The sequence below is a fragment of the Sciurus vulgaris genome (assembly GCF_902686455.1).
Source record: "Sciurus vulgaris genome assembly, chromosome: 5".
Taxonomy (NCBI): domain Eukaryota; kingdom Metazoa; phylum Chordata; class Mammalia; order Rodentia; family Sciuridae; genus Sciurus; species Sciurus vulgaris.
This window is the reverse complement of record NC_136465.1, coordinates 69,037,575-69,054,878: the sequence shown is the minus strand read 5'-3', so window position 1 is coordinate 69,054,878 and position 17,304 is coordinate 69,037,575. Positions and strand designations below refer to the sequence as shown.

At 47.9% G+C, this 17,304-nt stretch overlaps 1 protein-coding gene across 21 annotated transcripts in view; it reads right to left on the bottom strand.

The window, feature by feature from the left end:
* Positions 1–1,055: 1,055 nt before the first annotated feature.
* The window catches only part of CACNA1C (calcium voltage-gated channel subunit alpha1 C), a 724,379-nt gene continuing 708,130 nt past the window's right edge, over positions 1,056–17,304 (bottom strand). For all 21 annotated transcript variants that reach the window (XM_079140298.1, XM_079140296.1, XM_079140300.1 and 18 more), the window contains 9 exons: positions 16,559–16,660; positions 14,485–14,612; positions 13,874–14,008; positions 12,530–12,882; positions 9,670–9,798; positions 6,816–6,922; positions 6,010–6,113; positions 3,891–4,226; positions 1,056–3,188 (listed from right to left, as the gene is read on the bottom strand). In XM_079140298.1, the coding sequence (XP_078996424.1) occupies positions 2,886–3,188; positions 3,891–4,226; positions 6,010–6,113; positions 6,816–6,922; positions 9,670–9,798; positions 12,530–12,882; positions 13,874–14,008; positions 14,485–14,612; positions 16,559–16,660 (1,697 nt within the window). In that variant the 3' untranslated portion in view covers positions 1,056–2,885. The remainder of the gene's footprint in view (positions 3,189–3,890; positions 4,227–6,009; positions 6,114–6,815; positions 6,923–9,669; positions 9,799–12,529; positions 12,883–13,873; positions 14,009–14,484; positions 14,613–16,558; positions 16,661–17,304) is intronic.

Sequence of the window (17,304 nt, the reverse complement as noted above, 5' to 3'; positions counted from 1 at the left end):
AACTAATCTTAATTTCTAAAAGACCTTGTCAGTACTGAAAGAAACCATGAGTGTCTGGATGGGTTGAACATAGAAAACCATGAAGAAACACTGTTTCTAGACTCTCATTAACTCAGGAATATTGGGTATATTTTTCCATGTTTCCATGAATCAGTTCATGGAAGTGAAACTCATCTTCACCAAGGAATGGACAGTCCCCTACTGTAATTTCTAACCAGCTGGAACTGGAAGAGATCTAGTGGGTAAATTCTGGGTAAACTGTTGGGTGCTAATTTCTCCCAAACAGTCCTTTTTCAACTGTCATTAGTATAATTGAAGGACACAGCACTAACAAGGTGATGTTCCAATGAACATAAGAGATGCCCCCATAAAACCTGTTGTCTCCACCATTGTGAATTCCTGATACTCTCTCTCTTGTTGGGGTCCCACTCACTGTCACATACATTAGTGTGGGTCTGGAGGGAATCCTGCTGTAGAGTGAGGAAAGGATGACCTGAGTCTGACAGTGTGACTTCTATAAGGATCAGGGGTTCACCCAGTTTCCTCTCTCTAGCAGGACTGGCTCCATTTGGGCAGACCAGTTGTCTGAAGGTAGGCTACCCCACCCCTCCCATCAGTTTGAACTTAATTTCATCCTCTGCCAGTGTGGGAGTTACTGAGGAACCCAAACCTTTGTGCTGTGGGAGTGACCAGAAAAAGACGGTCACTTCTTCCTAGGGGGATGCTCATGCCTCACTGCACCTCATAGAAAGGCTGCTCTTGGACAAGTACTGAGTCAGAGAACCACAGCAGAGAGGAGAGAGTGAAGACCTGAATGAAACATGTCCTGGTCTCTCGAAGCAAGACGTGGTACACATATACCCTATCACAGGGGTTTGGAAGAATTGAGGGAAAAGGAAGTGAACACAAGATATGCAAAACAGTCATGTCTGAACCTGTTTGTGGATAGAAGAGTAATGACTGTCGCTGGGGATACCTTTGTGCATTGTACAAGTGAAAAGAAAAACACTTCCCTTTCCCCCAACCACATATAGAAAAGCACTTGAGTTCAAAGGTAAAGCTTGTCACACTCCAAATACAAAATGGTTTACTTTACATGCAGCAAAATATACAAGAAGTGAATTCAAAAACAAACTTAATTCATTATATTCGCTTGGCACAATTGCAATTCAGTTTTAAAAAAATATTTGAAAAATACTGAAACTGACCTGAATTCAAGTATAACGGTTTCTTCAACAGAAACATTATCAATGCAATAAAACATTACACGGAATATATCGAAGCAAAATGCCTTCTTGAGTTTTTTTTCTTAAATTTCTGTGTGTTTTTTAAATACAGTTCTAATGCCAACACGACTCACAATTGTATTTTTAAAATGAATATTATTGCATTGTTTTTGCATATCTTGTGGGACAGAAAATGCAAAGAGTTACTGATTCCCGTTTCAGAAGCAGAGAAAGTGGTTTGTTTTTGCTTTCAAATGGCCCTAGATTCAGATCTCCCCACAGTGAAGCCAGAAAGGGGAAACTCTGCACTCATCTGTGTGCATGGGCACACTGCGTGGGTGCATATACGCTCTCACAACATAGACACAAGCACACAAACAACCCACCACACACACACACACACACACTCTCGCTCAACACACACTCGCGCTTCCTCTCGCCTGCACCCACCCACACACCCAGCATAAGAAGGAAACTAACCCAATCGCCCCTATGTGCAAGACTTATCAAGTGCATTGCCAATTACCTTTAAATTATAAAACCAAACCAAACCAGAAAGAAAAGTTGTTACTACCTAAGGAAATTATAACAAATTACAGAGCATACACGATGGCTGGTAAAACTCTCCTACAGCAGCTACTGAACCCTCCCTCCATGGAAAAAGGAAACCGCAACTGTTTAAAGAATACAGTAAAACCAAACCTGGTTTACGTATGCAAAAGTGAAAACAGTAAGGTGGGTGGATACAAAATTTGTAAACGCTCTTCTTCCTTCCCTCCCTCTGGGAAAACAAAAATAAAATAAACCAGGAGAAAAAAAAAAAAAGGAAAAAATAAAACTGCAACATGCTGTCAAGAAAAAACGTCAAACCACAAAACAAAAGAGCGCTCAAGGGAAGCTCAGCACCACCTCCTTCGGTGAGAGCCAGCGGCTCCTTTCCCGGGCAGCGCCAGCTCGGTCCTGTCCTGGCTCGCGCTGACGCTGGCCGGACTCTGATCTGCAGCTCGTGTGCCTCCTGCAGGCAAAAGGATCCTGTCGCAGCGAGCGGAGGTGGCTGGGGTTGCAGCCGCGGGACTCGGGGTGAAGACGCCACGCTGCCCGAGACCCGGGCTCTGTGCTCCTGTCCTCCAGCGCTGCTTCCTCCTCCACATTTCCTCGTCCTTCTCTGGTGGACTGGGCTCCTGCTGGAAGTCAGCCCCTCTTTCTTCTCCAAATGCACAGGGCCTGGTTTTATGGGGACAGTGAGGCTCATACAGAATGTGTGCAAATGATTTTTTACAAGCGAAGTTGAAAGACACCCGTTTGCTCGAGGGTCCTTTCTGAGCGAGCCGCCGCAGGGAGCGTAGGTCCTCTCTGGCCGGAGGCGACGCCGACCCGGCGCAGGGCTGACAGCGCAGGACGTGCACCGGGGCCTCGCTCTTCGCTGAGATCTTCCGCTCGCTTCTCGCCCGTCGCTCGGTGGACACACTGCCTCGCAGCTTCTCTTGCCCCTGAAAAGCGGGCTCTCACACCACCCAGCTCTGCGTCTTGTCCCGACAGAAATGAATGAAGACGCTGTTCCGGTTAACTCCAGGTCACGAGAACAGTGAGGCACTTCTGAAACGAACCCATTAGGAACATTGAAACAAATAAAAAACCCGGCGTCTCCCAGCCCTGCGACTACAGGCTGCTGACGTAGACCCTGCTGTCCTGGAGCTCCTCCTCGCTCCGGCCTCGCCCCAGGGCGCGCGCACAGCTCTCGTCCTCCTCGGCGCCCGCCCTGTCCTGCCCCGGGTCCCTGCAGTTCACAAAAGGTAGTAGGGTGCCATTGGGGCTCTGCTGGGCGCCCCCACTGAGGATGCTGTCGGCCGCGTTCTCCATCTCCTCTATTGTCATGTCGCAGGCGTCCGCCAGCTCCTGGGTCGTAACCTCGATGAACTTGGGATCTTGAGCAAACTGCCCCAGTCCTTCTGAAATCAAGACCTGCAGGGGAGGGGATGGAGAGAAGCAGAGCTGCCATTAGAGGGTGGAGACAGTGTCGCAGCCTCTTGCTCTACCTCCTCGGGATTTCTCTAATTCCCTCCAGCACTTTCCCTTTGAAAAAGTTCCTAGGAAGCTTGTGATTCTGGTCACTCTGCTTTGATTTTGTTCCAGTATGTTAAAGGTCCCCTAAGATGTGCCAGACAGAGGAGAGTGGAATTGAGATTCTGGTTCTAAACCAGTGACTCTCAATCCTGGTTGTACATTAGAATCATTAAAGAGCTTGGCAAAATCTGTTTAATTTGTCATGAGTTTCCAGAGCTCTGCCAGTCATCCTGAGCAGTCAGGCTGAGAAACACAGATCTTGACATTCTATGCACAAAAGCAGTGGGAGCTCATATTTGTGGGGTGAGTAGTCACAGCATGCTGCTAGTTTTCTTAGGGTTCGCTTCCTGTGACAGGACCCCATCACTCAGTGGTTTCTTTTTCCCTCTGCATGGCCCAGCCTCAGTAAGGCCAGCAGTATTTTGTGGGCTCAAAATGATATGCACCCCGGATCATTTTACAGACCCCGAGCGTGAAGGTCTTTCTCTCAGAAACTTGACATCCAGTTGATCTGGGAAAGAACCAATTCTTCATACCAAGACCCTTTGCTGCCCTTGGCCTCTCCCTCCCCTGTTGGCAGTACCACTTGGAGTTACCTACCGCTTCTACCAGGCTGCTGGCACTGCCATGGAACTGCCTCCCCGGGGCCCCAGCCTGAGTGGGCACCGTGAGGGAGACCGGCCGGGCTCTCCTGATAGTGCTGCTGCCCCCGCCACAGGAGACAGCCTCCTCAGACCAGGAGCTACAGTGGATGGATGGGAAGCTGCTGTTGAGTTTCTCACTGGACTCGGCCCCTTCCAGCCGTAGGGTGGGGATGGGCTGTGGGGGCCAGGCTCGGCTACCAGGTGTGGCAGGGGGGGTGGCGCATGGCCTGGGGAATGTGGTGGGGGAATGGCTTCTCTGGAGGAGGGGGCTCAGGCCTGCCACTGCCAATGCCTGTGGACACAAAAAAGCAGTGTTACCCGGAGTGGTCACGACTTGAGTAAGCTTTCTGAGCAGCTTTGTGACTATTATTTTCCAGTGAGTTCCGCCTGCTTGGAATTAACACTACCTCCATCTTTACCCATTGAATTCTATCTCTCTGAGACCTGAGGTAAGTTTCAGCAATTTCAAGATAATGTTTTAAAGAGCACATCAGTCTGAACTGATAGGAGCAATTATGTTGAATCAAGATTAACCCACTATCTAGTCCGTCCCTGTCACTTCTTAGGTTTGAATTCTCTTGCTCTTGGTTTTCTCATCAGTAGAATATAGAGAATAATGATGATTGTATCATCTTGTATCATCTCTATCCATCTACCTATGGGGTCAGTGTGAAGTTCAAGTGAAATAAGAACCAGTAGGTTTCTTTTTTTTATTTTTACCATGTCTTAGGTCATTAACAATGCTCTGCCACTGAATTACTGTTTAAATCTTCTACTGCATCATAACTAAATGATTGCATCCTCTGTCCCCAAGGCTCATGAGCATCCAGAGGGCAGGGACCAGGGCCTACACTGTTGCTGCCACCCTGACTTACTCAGCAGTGTCAGCTGCTTGAATGTGAAGCATTCATGGGAGAGCATGACACTGTGGTAGGAAAGCCCAGCTCTGAGAGGCAAAGAAAATGAGAACATCACCACATAGGTGCAGGTAGCAGAAAGGCACAAAGAGGAGTCTACAAATAAGGAAGAGCTTCTTGCCTACTAGCATGATGAGAACCTGGGTGAAACCAACTCCTAGAAATCATAAAATAGCACTCACAGGATCCCCACATCCTGCCATCCTCTCCTCCACAGCTCACATGGTCCCCAGCCTGGGGTTTCTGGGTCACTGAAGAACTAAGGGAAGTATAAGTCTGTGCTCAATATTGCAGAAAGCCCAGTGGAAACCATTCTTTTAAGGCAATGTAACAGGCTAAGCAAAAGTAGCTTTGAGCTGAAATAATAACTTAGCTGAGCCACACCAGTCATCTTCCGATTATAAGCTCTGACTGGCAGTTGAATGCCGCTGGGTACAAAAAATGTCATTGAAAGCATGGGTTCAAGGTAAGGAAGTCTAGAATTAAACACCTAAAGAGGTTAAGGAACTCAGGTTTAGTTCCCATTTTCCCTGGAGGTGAGAGACTGGCCTTGATTGATCTTTGAAGTTTTTATAACTGGCAATATACTTGATACTGGTGCCTTGGATTTTGCCAGCTCAGTTCAAGCCAGCCATGCCAAGAGTCCTTTTATATAGAGAATCTCCCTGGTTCTGTTCTCCTTGGATACCATTCCTACTCTTGATTGTGCTGTTGGCAGGTGCTTTGATTATTTCCATGTATCGGTGGATGGATTTCTGTGCAGTCCACTTTATAGGTGTATTCAGATCCTAGGGATGGCAACATCTGCCTGAGTGCATGTAGTGTAAGCCAGTATCTGAGGGTGGGAACACTGGTGGCACCAAAAGGAGAATGCTCAGGAGGGATCCTGCAGCTCCTGGTCCCTCAGGATCATGAGAGGAGTTCCTGCCTACCAGGGTTTCCTAGGTTTCTTAGATAAGGCATGAAAGAATTTGCTAAGACTCCCTCATCTGCAGAGGAGTGGGTGGCCCTACTTGGGAGTTGTTAGGGCCTGGGGTAGGATGTACCAGTGGTCTCAGACAGGGAAGACTGATGTGTATCTTGAGGATTCACCCACCTTTCTAGGGACTATCTGTCCTGAAAAGTGCTGGCCAGTGGCCTGTCTAAAAGTGTGTGTACCTGATGATGAACCAGATGCAAGGGTAGGACTGTCTTCTGAGAGATGTCTCCCCCTTGATTCTTCTGTCGCTTCAGACACTCTAGGTGGAAGGAGGCCCTTCGACCTGCAAAGGCAGTCAAAGAACCAGGATCAGGGCAGCAAGAGGGGACATTGTCTTGGGACAACTCTGCTATAGTTTGGATCTTGAATGTCTCCCAAAGACTCAGATCCCAGTTTGACAGCATTGTGAGGTGGCAGAAACTTGAAGAGGTGGTGCCTAGTGAGAGGGTTTATGTCAGTGGTGATATGCCTTTGAAGGGGATTATGGGATGGCTGTCTCTTTCTCTTACTCTCTTTCCTTTCCCAGCCAGGAGGTGAATGAGATTCCACCATAATGTATGGCCTTACTCCAGGCCCAAAAGCATTGGGATCAATTGTCTATGAACTGTCCTCTAAAACTGTGAGCCAACATAAATTTTTCTTCTTTTTAATTTGATTGTCTCAGGTATTTTGTTGCACCAAAGAAAGCTGACTAACACAGACTCATGCCCAGGTGGGTGCAAGGAGTAGTGTCAGTGGCCCTGGACACACTCCTCTTCACCCCTTGCCTTATCTCTGAGACAGACAGAGTAGCATACGTGTAAATCCCATCCCAGCATGCCCTGCCTTTGGAATTCTGTCTTACTGCTTTGGAAATCTGCCCAGACCACTGCATGAAGATTATCTAGGCCAGACCTCCACAGTTTCTCAGTTATCCCTGGGTACCTGACAATGTCATCTTGGGAGTGACCGCTGGCCATATCTGGAGAGCAAGGTATGTCTTTACCTAGTGAGGCAGAGCGGAGGAAACCCCTCTTTGGAGATTGTCGGATGTCCCTCTTGTCCTCCTCTGGAGGTGTCAGCTGTCGATTTTCATCATCCTGGTAGGAGAACCTGGAACAGAATTCTTGGGGCTTGTTCCTGGAGGCTGAGCAGCTGCCACCCCCACAAAGCAGTTTGCATTTTTCCTAGTGAAGGAGCCATTGCACCCTTGTGCTTCCATACAGGTTTAGGGAAGGGGCATCAGGGACTTGCCACCCCACAAAATTCTGCCCTGCTCTTGGCATCATAGGCCTGTTTGCTCTTTATGTACAGCTGTCTCATGAGCCTTGTCATTTTTTTTTTTTTTGGGGGGGGGGGCAGTGTTCACATTAGGGATCAGAGCCAGGACCTGGCACATGCTAGGCCAGTGCTCTAGCACTGAGCTACACCCCCAGCCCTGAGTCTTACATGTCTGATTTGAGGCAGTGGAATCACTCTTTGGTCAAAGGTGTTGAGAAAGTTGGAAAAAATTCTAGGCTCACAGGTTTCCTCAGGAGTGGCCTAGGCTTCAGTTTTTACATGTGCTCATGCTGTTGACCTTGGCTATGCTCAGTGTTAGCCCAAACTTATCTCTCACTCCCCAGTTCCTTCCTGTCTTGGTAATGGTTCATCTACTTTGGTCAGTTTTTTTATTTTTAATTTTAATGCTGATTCAACCCACTGAAGGGATTTCACAATCCCTAGTGGGCCAGCCTGCAATCAGATGAGGCCACTGACTCTGTCCCTCATGCTATCCCTCACACCTTTTTAAAATAATTTATTTATTCATTTATTTATTTATTTTGTGGTGCTAGAGACATGAACCAGGACCTTTCATGTGTTAGGTACCACTGAGCCTACAGTACCTCTCACATCTGGAGGGCAGAGACTGCACAGCTCTCATTTCTTTGGATCCATCCTCTTCCTAGCACAGTGACTGTGAGCCCTTGTAGATGTACATGGAAGTTTGTGGAGGGAAAACCTGTTTTTATGCCTCCAAACCTTTCTCTCATTCTCAACTAGGTAAGCCCTCCTCTTCACATTTTCTTCTTATCCAAATCAACCCCACTCTTGCAGACAGAGCTCTGTTTGACCTATGTATGGTGCATGTTACAGTCACCCAGCCCTTGACCTTCTCTGAATGCCTGTATCACTCAGCATTTGTACTACTCTGTGGGCAGTTAGTTACAAAACCTCCATGTTATTTCCCTCTTCTGAGATCCTCTGAGCTTCCTAACTAGTTGGCAAAATAGCCTTGAGTTCCAAGCTGGTTTTCATGACCAGTAGAGCAGCCAGATGTACCAAGCACTTAGTAAGAGCCATAGGGATTAGAGAAATTGCTTTTCCTTATCTCTAGGATAATTGATCATGTATCCATTTGCATTCTCTAAAAGTCAACTTAGAGAATGCTATCCCTCAAGGAGCTTCTGGTTATCTCTTTAGGTTTTATACCTTGGGCCACTGAGTCAAAAAAGCAGAAGGCATCTCACTCCCCACCCCACATTTGCTGAGGGGGCCATGAAGGTGCAGGGAGGTTAACTGATTAGCCAAGTCACTAATCTTGACCACTACTTCCATGTTCTCTTCACTCCTTCAATCCTTCTGTTAGCCAAAGAGAAAGGAAAGACATTTGCCACTGTTCAACATAGTTCTCTGGACAGAAAGTCCTGGAGCCCAGGAAGCCACACAGGGAGCTGGCTGTGCCTGTGCCTATTTCAATGTCCCCTAGGGGTTGCAACCCCCCCCTCCACTACCTGTCTCTTCAGCCACAGTTTGCTTTTCTTCAAAACCCTAAAAGGCTAGTCCTTCCTCAGAGTAAAGTGCTTTCAGGAAAGTTTCTGAAACAGGGGATCTGAAACTGTTCAGAGCAAACCCACAGTCCCCAAAACACTTTACAAGGAGAACTAGTAGATACGTGCATATCTAGTTAAGGAAATATTTCAAGAAATAATACTTACCCTCATGACATTTGATATATGCTATTATCTATACTAATGCTATTATCTATGCCAAGCTATCCTTTTATTTGTACTTATTTTTGTTTATTATTATTTTAATTTTCACATATTTATGTGATGATTTGAAACGTATAGAATGTGTAATGATCAAATTGGGTCATTAATATTTTCTTCTCCTTAAACATTTAAAACTTTTTTCTTGATTGACATGGAATCATTGTACATATTCGTGGGGCCTGTGTTATATATTTCAGTACATGTGTACAGATGTACTGATCAAATCAGGATAATTAATTTTTCCATCTCCTTAGCTTTACTCTGGATCCTTCGAGTTCCTCTCTTCTAGTTATTCATAAGTATATTCACAAGTGTATAATTAGGCTATTTTTCTAAAAGAGAAGGACATTGCAACCTTCTAACGGATCTAGATCTGCATTTTTAAAGCCCTGCTCCATACATCCCAGCAAGGGCGAACCCAGCAGCCCTAGATTTGCCAACAGTGCCCTCTTCTGGGCAGCTTTATTATAAACAGTTTCCTGAAACATTAAAGTGTCAATATACGTTTGTGTGTACCAAGTCTCACTAGAAAATACATTTATGACTGCTGATTGCAGCCAAAAATGTTTAAGAAACAATGATGAGAAGTTCTCCTGGAAGTATTTTATGGTGAGGAAAGGCCAAGCTGAAAGGGCTTCTGTGTGTGGGAGATGTGGGACTTCCTGTTCCTTTGCAGAGATCACAGATGCTGTGCAGATGTTTTACTGATGTGCAATCTCCTCCCCTCCCCAAATAATGTGCAGAGGAGAGATTTTGGTGACCTGCCCTGTATCCCCAGATTCCTCCCTCCACCCAGGGTGGGTGAGCAGGAGACATAGGGCTCACATCTCTGTGGAGAGGAGGCTGGGCTCGCTGCAGTACTCAGCGTCTTCGCTCATCTTCACGCTGTAGGTCTCATACCGGGACACCTCCTCCTGACACACCATGGCTATCTGGCTCTCCCGGGAGGGGCACCTGAGTGTGCAGGATGGAGAAAATTATGAGGAACTGCCACCCTTCCCCTCTGGCCTCAGCAAGCAAGGTGTCACCCATGCACATGCAGGCACACAGACACAATGGCTGAGGCCTCTGCTTCTTGCAGCTGCTGCTGAAGGCTTTTAAAGAAGGCCCTGGGCTGTTCTACACAGGGCTGGGAGGGCCAACTATAGATGGCATGTCCCTGGCTCCGTGGAGTAAAGGCACAGAAAAGAAACCTCATGTAGAGAGGTTTGTTCTCTTGAGCTAAGGGGAATAGGCCTGAGTCTAACCCCTGCTGAGGCTCAGTTCCTGCTGAGTCTGAGTCCTTCCTGAGCCCCACACCCTCCCACACCTGGAGGTTCCTTGGATTAGAATGCTTCCCCCTCTGGGACAGGGTTTTCTGCTTCTTTGGTCACACCTTCTATAGCTCTGGGCTAAGTGTTCTTTCTCTCCTGTGGGTATGTAGCTCAGTACTTCCTGCCAGCTCCCTTCCTATGGATGCTGCATGCCTCAGACCCATAAAGTCACCTGAGAAAGCTTCCACTTTATCCTCTTAGAACTCAGAGCTTCTTACTTTGACCTTGACCCTGAGCAACACAGGGTCACTTGGTGAACAGCTGCAGATTGCCAAGGACTCCCCAGTCAGAGAGAACAATGACATGCTGGAAGACTTCCATGGAGTAGGGAAAGAGGAGTGTGAAATGTGCTTTGGAGCTCAATGGGATGGGCTGAGGGAGGAGAATGGTAGCAGGCAGGCAACACTGCTCCTTTCAGGTCTTGTGTGCAGGACATGGGGGCCTGTTCTTAGCAAAAGCAATGCCAGAACTGTGGCTGCCCTTAGCCTTGTGCTGAGACATAAAGCACAGAGCCCAGAGCTGGAACTCTGGATGTGTTTACCATTTCATCTGGTTAAGGTTTAACACCTGTAGTTTTTATCAACTGTCATGGGAAAAGAGGCAACTGACATTTATGAGCACTTACTATTTGCTAGGCACTGTGTGTGTGTCATACGCCATTGATAGATACATCAGGGGGAGAAGAAAACCCCCTGATGACTGCTCCACAGCTCCTCTCTAAAAATCTCCCCTTATTTAATCTGTATCAAAATTTCATATGAAAATACTCTTCAAGGGAGGTAATTTAGTTTAGACTGGGAGGCCAATGATGGAAAAATGAGCCTCTTCAAGAAGAGGTTGAGACAAGGTGCACAGGGGAGAATATGGTAGTCCAACTGAGTCCTTGAAGATTGTGGAGGAGGAGCTGGGATGCAGAAAAGGGAGAGGGCCATCAAGTCAGCTCAGGTAGGCCTTTAAACTTGATCTTCTATGCAAAGTCGGCCTTTCAGGTCAGCACATAGATCCAGTGCTGGGCACCTGAGCATAGAAGGTGTCGGTGTGTCTCCTGAGCCCCAGGACACACCCAACACTGCTGTTGGGTGGTTAAAGAAGCCAGTCGTCCAGAGAGTACAGTAGATTGGATGGATGGCCAATGTGACTTACCTGTATCAGACACTGGTAAGTGCCCAAATCAAGTGGCCACTGGACATTGTTTGTAGTGGGGCTTGAACCCAAGTGCACTTTATCACTGAGACACATCCCCATCTCTTTTTATATTTTATTTTGAGGCAGGGTCTCAATAAGTTGTTTAAGGGTTTGCTAAGCTGCTGAGACTGGTCTTGAGCTTGTGATCCTCCTGCCTCAGCATCCCAAGTTGCTGGGATTTCTGGTGTGCACCACCATGCCTGACTGCATGGTCACTTGAAAATGGTTGTTATGAGGGACAGGAAAACCAGTGGGCAAGTATGCTCCTCCTTGTGTGGAAGCAGCTTCAGGACACATGTCCAGGGGTTTAGCTAGAAACTCACATTTCTTGATGAGTATGTGAGCTGGAGGGCAGGAAAAGGGTGATCTGCCCAAGAATCTGGCATGCTGGGGACCTGTCCACTCTGCTGGGGCCTCACTATACTGCTCTGGAAGAGCAGCACAATCAAGGATGACGTGGCAAGATGCAGAGCAGTGTCCTCTCCCTCCCTGGCCCTGGGGAGCCTGGGCTGCAGATGGAAGCAGGCAGGAAACCTGCACAACCCAGGCTGCACTTCTGGGGTCCAGAGCACAGAAGCAGGCACCTACCATTCCAGTGTTTCATAGCAGTGCGTCCTACAGCACAGGGCCAGGTGGGGAGAAAAGGGAGAGTCAGGAGCGGGGAGTTGCAGTCAAGACCTCCAGGAGTGATTCTACCCTGGGGCAGATAGGTTGGTGCTACAGAAAAGGGTCACCTGCCCCCAGAAAGCTCCCTGCCCAGGGAGAAGAAGAAAAGGTGGTCATACCTTTCCTGACTTGAGTGGGTGAAAGACCAGGTTTGGGCAGAGGTTTGAGAAATGGCAGAGGGGATGGTTTCAGTCACACAGCCTGAATTCACATGTCTCAGAAGACCACAGGCCAGCATGCATTCACTCAGGAAGAATGAGAGGAGAGGGGCTCTGTCAGAGGCTTGGCACCTCAGGACACAGCTGGCCCACTGGATGATGCCGACTTATCCTGCGTGTAACTGCCATGTTGAATCAAGAGCATGACTTGGGTGGAAGCCTGGCTCCGACCTCTCTTGCTGAGTTCTGGGGTAGCAGCCTCAACTGAAGCTTAAAGAGTGGTTGGTGGCCTGAGGGTGAAACTCTTCTCCATCTGGTGTGCCCTAGGCTAGGGTGCATGAGACCCCGTCATGGTCTGCTTACCTCCTAGAGTTGAGCTTCCACGTGGACTCCTGCACCCGGATAGCAGGAGACAAGGGGGGCCCATGGCCCTCCACAGTGCTGACTGTGCTGGGGTAGCCGGTGGAGTGGGGGAAGCGGCCCAGGGCTGTGTTGTTGGCATTGTTGATGTTGGCATTGGAGCCAGTGGATGAGTAGCTGCTGGGAGTGAAAGTGGAGTCCACCAGTTTCTCATGGGAGGGTGATTCAGTGTCGCCTTGGTTGTTACCAGCTTTGTTGATATGCAGTGGGCGTTGGGTAGTGAAGGTCTGGGGGAAAGCACTCCGGCTGTCGCTTTGGTAGTAGTTGACGTGATTGACAAGCAGGCCTCCTGCCCTCTGTAGGTAAGATGGGAGAGAAGGTGGAGGAAAAGACCCCTGACTGCCTCTCCTTCTCTGAGGGAGAAGCACTGGACAGGTAGGGCAGAGAAGTACAGACTGCCGGAACATTGTTTTCCCACTATAGAGTCAAGTTTCTGGGTTTTGGGGCAGTGTTAGCATGGCACTGTGTCCCTGATGCCATTCGATATGTATAAGAGTGAGGATGATAAGTCATGGGCTAGAAGGGCTGATTTTACCTCACTGTGTGCTGTATAGCCCAGGAGATAGGCATGGGGCCGGGGAACAGGTGGAACAGGGACCTGGTTCCACAATGGTTGGTAGCTTCCTCTTTGCATAGAAGGAATTTTAGCCAAACACCTTTGGGATGAGGCAGGTAGCTCAAATGACTGAAGAGAGTCCAATGTAAGAGTTGTGGTCTTTGGCCCAGCCAGGTTTAACTGCCACCAATGATCAGCCTTGGTCTCCAAGAAAGGAGAGAGAGGCCTGGAGGGGAACTTGGTGACCCAGACTGCACATACCCATTCCACAGGGCAGCCATCACCTGTTCTAGCCTCTGCCACTATGTGGGAACACAAATACAACATGGCCAGGTCCTCTGGCTTTTTCCATGAAAAGCCAGAAGTCGAGATTTTTACTTGGATGTACCAGATGTTCAGGTATCAGCAAGCAAAAGGGTTTGGCAGATTAGATGTGACCCATGGGCTACCACTTTGCAACTCTTACTGTAGAAGTTCTTCCCAGGAAACAGTTCTCTTAGGAACATGTCTTCTCCCCAGTTCCCTGAGAGACAGTGACACTCAGAGCTGAAATGTCCTGGGAGAACTGATGTGACAAGGAGTCAGCTTGCAGAGGGTGGAGGATGAGGAGACAGCTGAGCAGAAGGGCTTGGAGCCACCACAGAGTTAAGCCTTTCCGTCTGGGTTTTCTTGGAAGAACCCCAGCCCACCCCTCTTTTGCTCCAAACTGAATTTGGTAAAGAAGCACCTACCCTAAAGATGTCATCTTCGGAGGCAGCGGACACAGCCTCCTTCATGGCCTTGTCCAGCTCCTCCTCAGCAGTCAGATCTCCAGAGATGGCCCGTCGGATCTCAGGCCCAATGTCATGCAGCGTACGCAAGCCAGCCTGGAACCCAGAGGGACCCGTGAGGATCCTGGTCCATTTCCACTAAGCTTCACAATTAGCCAAGACCCTAGTTCTCCTCCACCCAGCCACTCCACCAGCAGGTGGACCTCTGAACCAGGTGATGGGCTTCCCTGGATCCCCTTTTGTCACCTAGGGTGGAAGACTCCATTCATCTATCTGGAAGGAGTGGAGTCATGCTCAGAAGACCACCAGGGATCAAAGGCTGTCTGGAACTCAGCAGAGTGCATGGGAGCTCGGGGATGGTGGGAGTAGAGGCAGGACAGTGGAGGGCAGTGTGTGGGGAAGAACGCTGGGAGGGAAAGGGTTTGTCACCCCCCTCATATCTGCCTTCAGAAAGGCTTAGCACTCTCAGGAAGTTTCCTGCTCAGCCCCCTGGTAAGAGATCTGGGCCCCCAGTCCTGAGGAGGGAAACCAGGGCATCCTTGGGGTGTGGATCCTTCCTGACATCCCCTTACCTGCAGTGACAGGGCGTTCCTCTGGGAGGGCTTTCCCACGAGTCCCTGCTCTTTGCGCTTCTTGAATTTCCGGAAGTATTCTTGGATCAGGAAGGTGGCATAAAATTTGCCAACAGTGACTTCATCATCTGAGACACAGAGAGAGAGGAGAATTCGGGGGAAATGGGGATTCAGTTAAACTTCAGTAACTTACTTTTCAGCATCAAATATTTCTTTAGTTTTTCAATTTAATTTTTTTAGCGTAAAAAGAGAAAAAAACAATAAAAAGGAATATGGTAAAAAGTCTCTTCCACCACATTCCTATCTGTTTAATTACTTCCTTCTAGTACTAGCCATTTTTATTAGTTTCTTGACTATTTTTCTAGAAATTCTTCATGCAAATAAGTAAATATATTCTTATTCTTACTTATTATTATCCTCTCTTTCTCTTTTCCTTTTTTTTGAAACAAGGTCTCACTATGTTAAAACCAGGCTGATCTTGAATCCTGGCTCAAACAATCTTCCTTCCTCAGCCTGCTGTGAAGCTGGGACTATAGATGCATACCACCACACCTGGATGCTAACCAAGGCCCCTTGCCTTAGTTTTTTTTTTTTTTTTTTTTTTTTTTTTTAACAGAAAAAGTAGCCTATTGTCAAAATTGCTTCCCTCCCTGCTTTTGTTTTTTCCCCCTGAACTGGCATTGCTAACCCTTATTTGATTCCACCCATGGTCAAATGTGTCTCCTAAATCCAAACATTTCTGCTTCAAGATTGGAGGGGGGGCACTGTTGGAAGCAACACCTTCCCCTTGTTGAAGTTTGTTTTTTCTTCAAACCAGACAGATTGGGTTATCATACATGTGTCCCTGCTGGGCTAGGTACCTGAGATCATTCAGGATTAAATCACTGTCTGTCTTGGGCATGAGCCAGATGGTAGGGAAGCTGTAAATACCAAAGGGAAATGTTTCATATTCAGCAAGTGGGCCTTTTGCCCTGTCTCCTGTCCTTTGTGGTTGGGTTAGGCCTCTGGGCTTGTGATGGCACACCTATTCCTAGCTGTCCTTGAGAGTGGCCAACTCCACAAAACTGATGGGCCTCCATCTGACAGGGCCTCATCTCCACATGGGAGGGGAACCCTGGTGATCTCAGTCAGGGAAGTCAGAAGCCCATGTGGGGTCCCAGGTTCCCTCATCCTGGGTGTCTGCTCTGGATGCACCATGCAACCTTGGCTAGCTAATTAACCTCCAAGAATGTCAATTCCTTGAGCAAACTTCACAGAAATGTTATAAACATTAAATAAATAAAGTATGTACGATTTCAAATGGCATTTGACCTGTTCAGGATTCTTAGCCCCAGTCTTGCTTTCCCTTTGGGAGGTTCTCAACAGGAGTGTCAGCACTTCAAGAAGCTTTGGAAATGTGTGGGTGTATATGAGCACATTTCATCAGTTGATTTTAACTTCTCTCAGAGCTGTCTCTTAGCATTTAACTATTGAAAATATTTATTTTAATATACTTTATCTTGGAGTTAAAGCACCTTATTAACACATATAAGAAGGTTATATATGATTTTCATTTGGGATCACAGTAGGGGCAGTCTCAACCATTTGTTATAAAAGGGACTTCTGCTTAGTAGAGATGAGGAGTACTGCTCTAGGATGAATGAGACAAATTTCAAAAGAGAGGAGGGATGTCAGGGGATTCTTCTTCCAGGGTTTGAGAATAATCCTAGAGCAATCAGTCCAGTGGCTTAAGGGGAAACCTATAGTTTGCGGGGTTCCCTTAAAGTTCTACCAAACCTCTATGCATCACAGGGCTTCCCCATAATGCAAAATGCAGATTGCAGCAGATTTCTAAAATGACAGTCTATATCCTAGTTTGTGAAGGGCATTGCACCCTACTATCTTCTAAGCAATTGGACATTTGAGCCCCACAAGATGGGTCAGAAAAAAGGAAGTCCAAGAGAGCCCAGTGGCCTCAAGACATAGGTCTCAGGTTGTGGCCATGTTTCTAATGGTGCCACAGCTGGAGTAGAGGAAGGCACAGAAATCATGTGGGCTGGCAGGTGGCTGAGATGCGGGCATCCAGGGCACTTACCACCCGCAGGGGGCACTACTTGGTCCAGCAGCTTCATGCTGGTCCTCTTCCAGATCTTCTTAATAATGGCCCGCAGCTCCTCGTTGGCTTGCTCCAGGTTCCCTGAAGAAGAGGGTATATGAGGCTAAAAATGATCATCAGCCTCTTGTGGCCCCCTCCCAGGAAGTGGGTCTCTCCAAATATAGAGGGAAGCTGTTGCTGGGGCCTTTGCCCCACACTTCGCCCTGACTCATCAGTTTCTCTTCCTTTCTCAAGGCTACTTTTCTTCCCACTCTTCACATTTCCACCTCCTTCCTCTTTCCATTTCCCTCTCTCTGTGTTTCCTTCTTTCTTCCTTTCCTCCATAGCCCCATCCAGTGCCATTCCTTTCCCCTTCCTCCCCCCTGTCTCTAGACCAGCCTGTGGGGACACTTGGAGATGAAGAGCCTGGACTGAGTTGCAGCCCCCCAACCCCGAGAGCTGCAGCAGCAACACTCATTCATCAGCCCACCAGGATTGCAGTGGGCTGCTCCTCATGGGTGGCATTTCATGGACCTCCCTGGGCTGCCACAGGAAACAGAGGATGGGAAGGAAGTACAGGGAAGGGGCACATCTGGGTCAGTGGGACCTCTGACTCCTAAGCCTCCCACAGGGAAGTGGTGGCAACACCTAACAGTGGAAGCAGAAATCTGAAGACATTGGGTTCTACAGCTCTGCATTTTCTTTGGGCTTTCTTTCTCCACTGGTAAAACAGGCTTAATGAGATG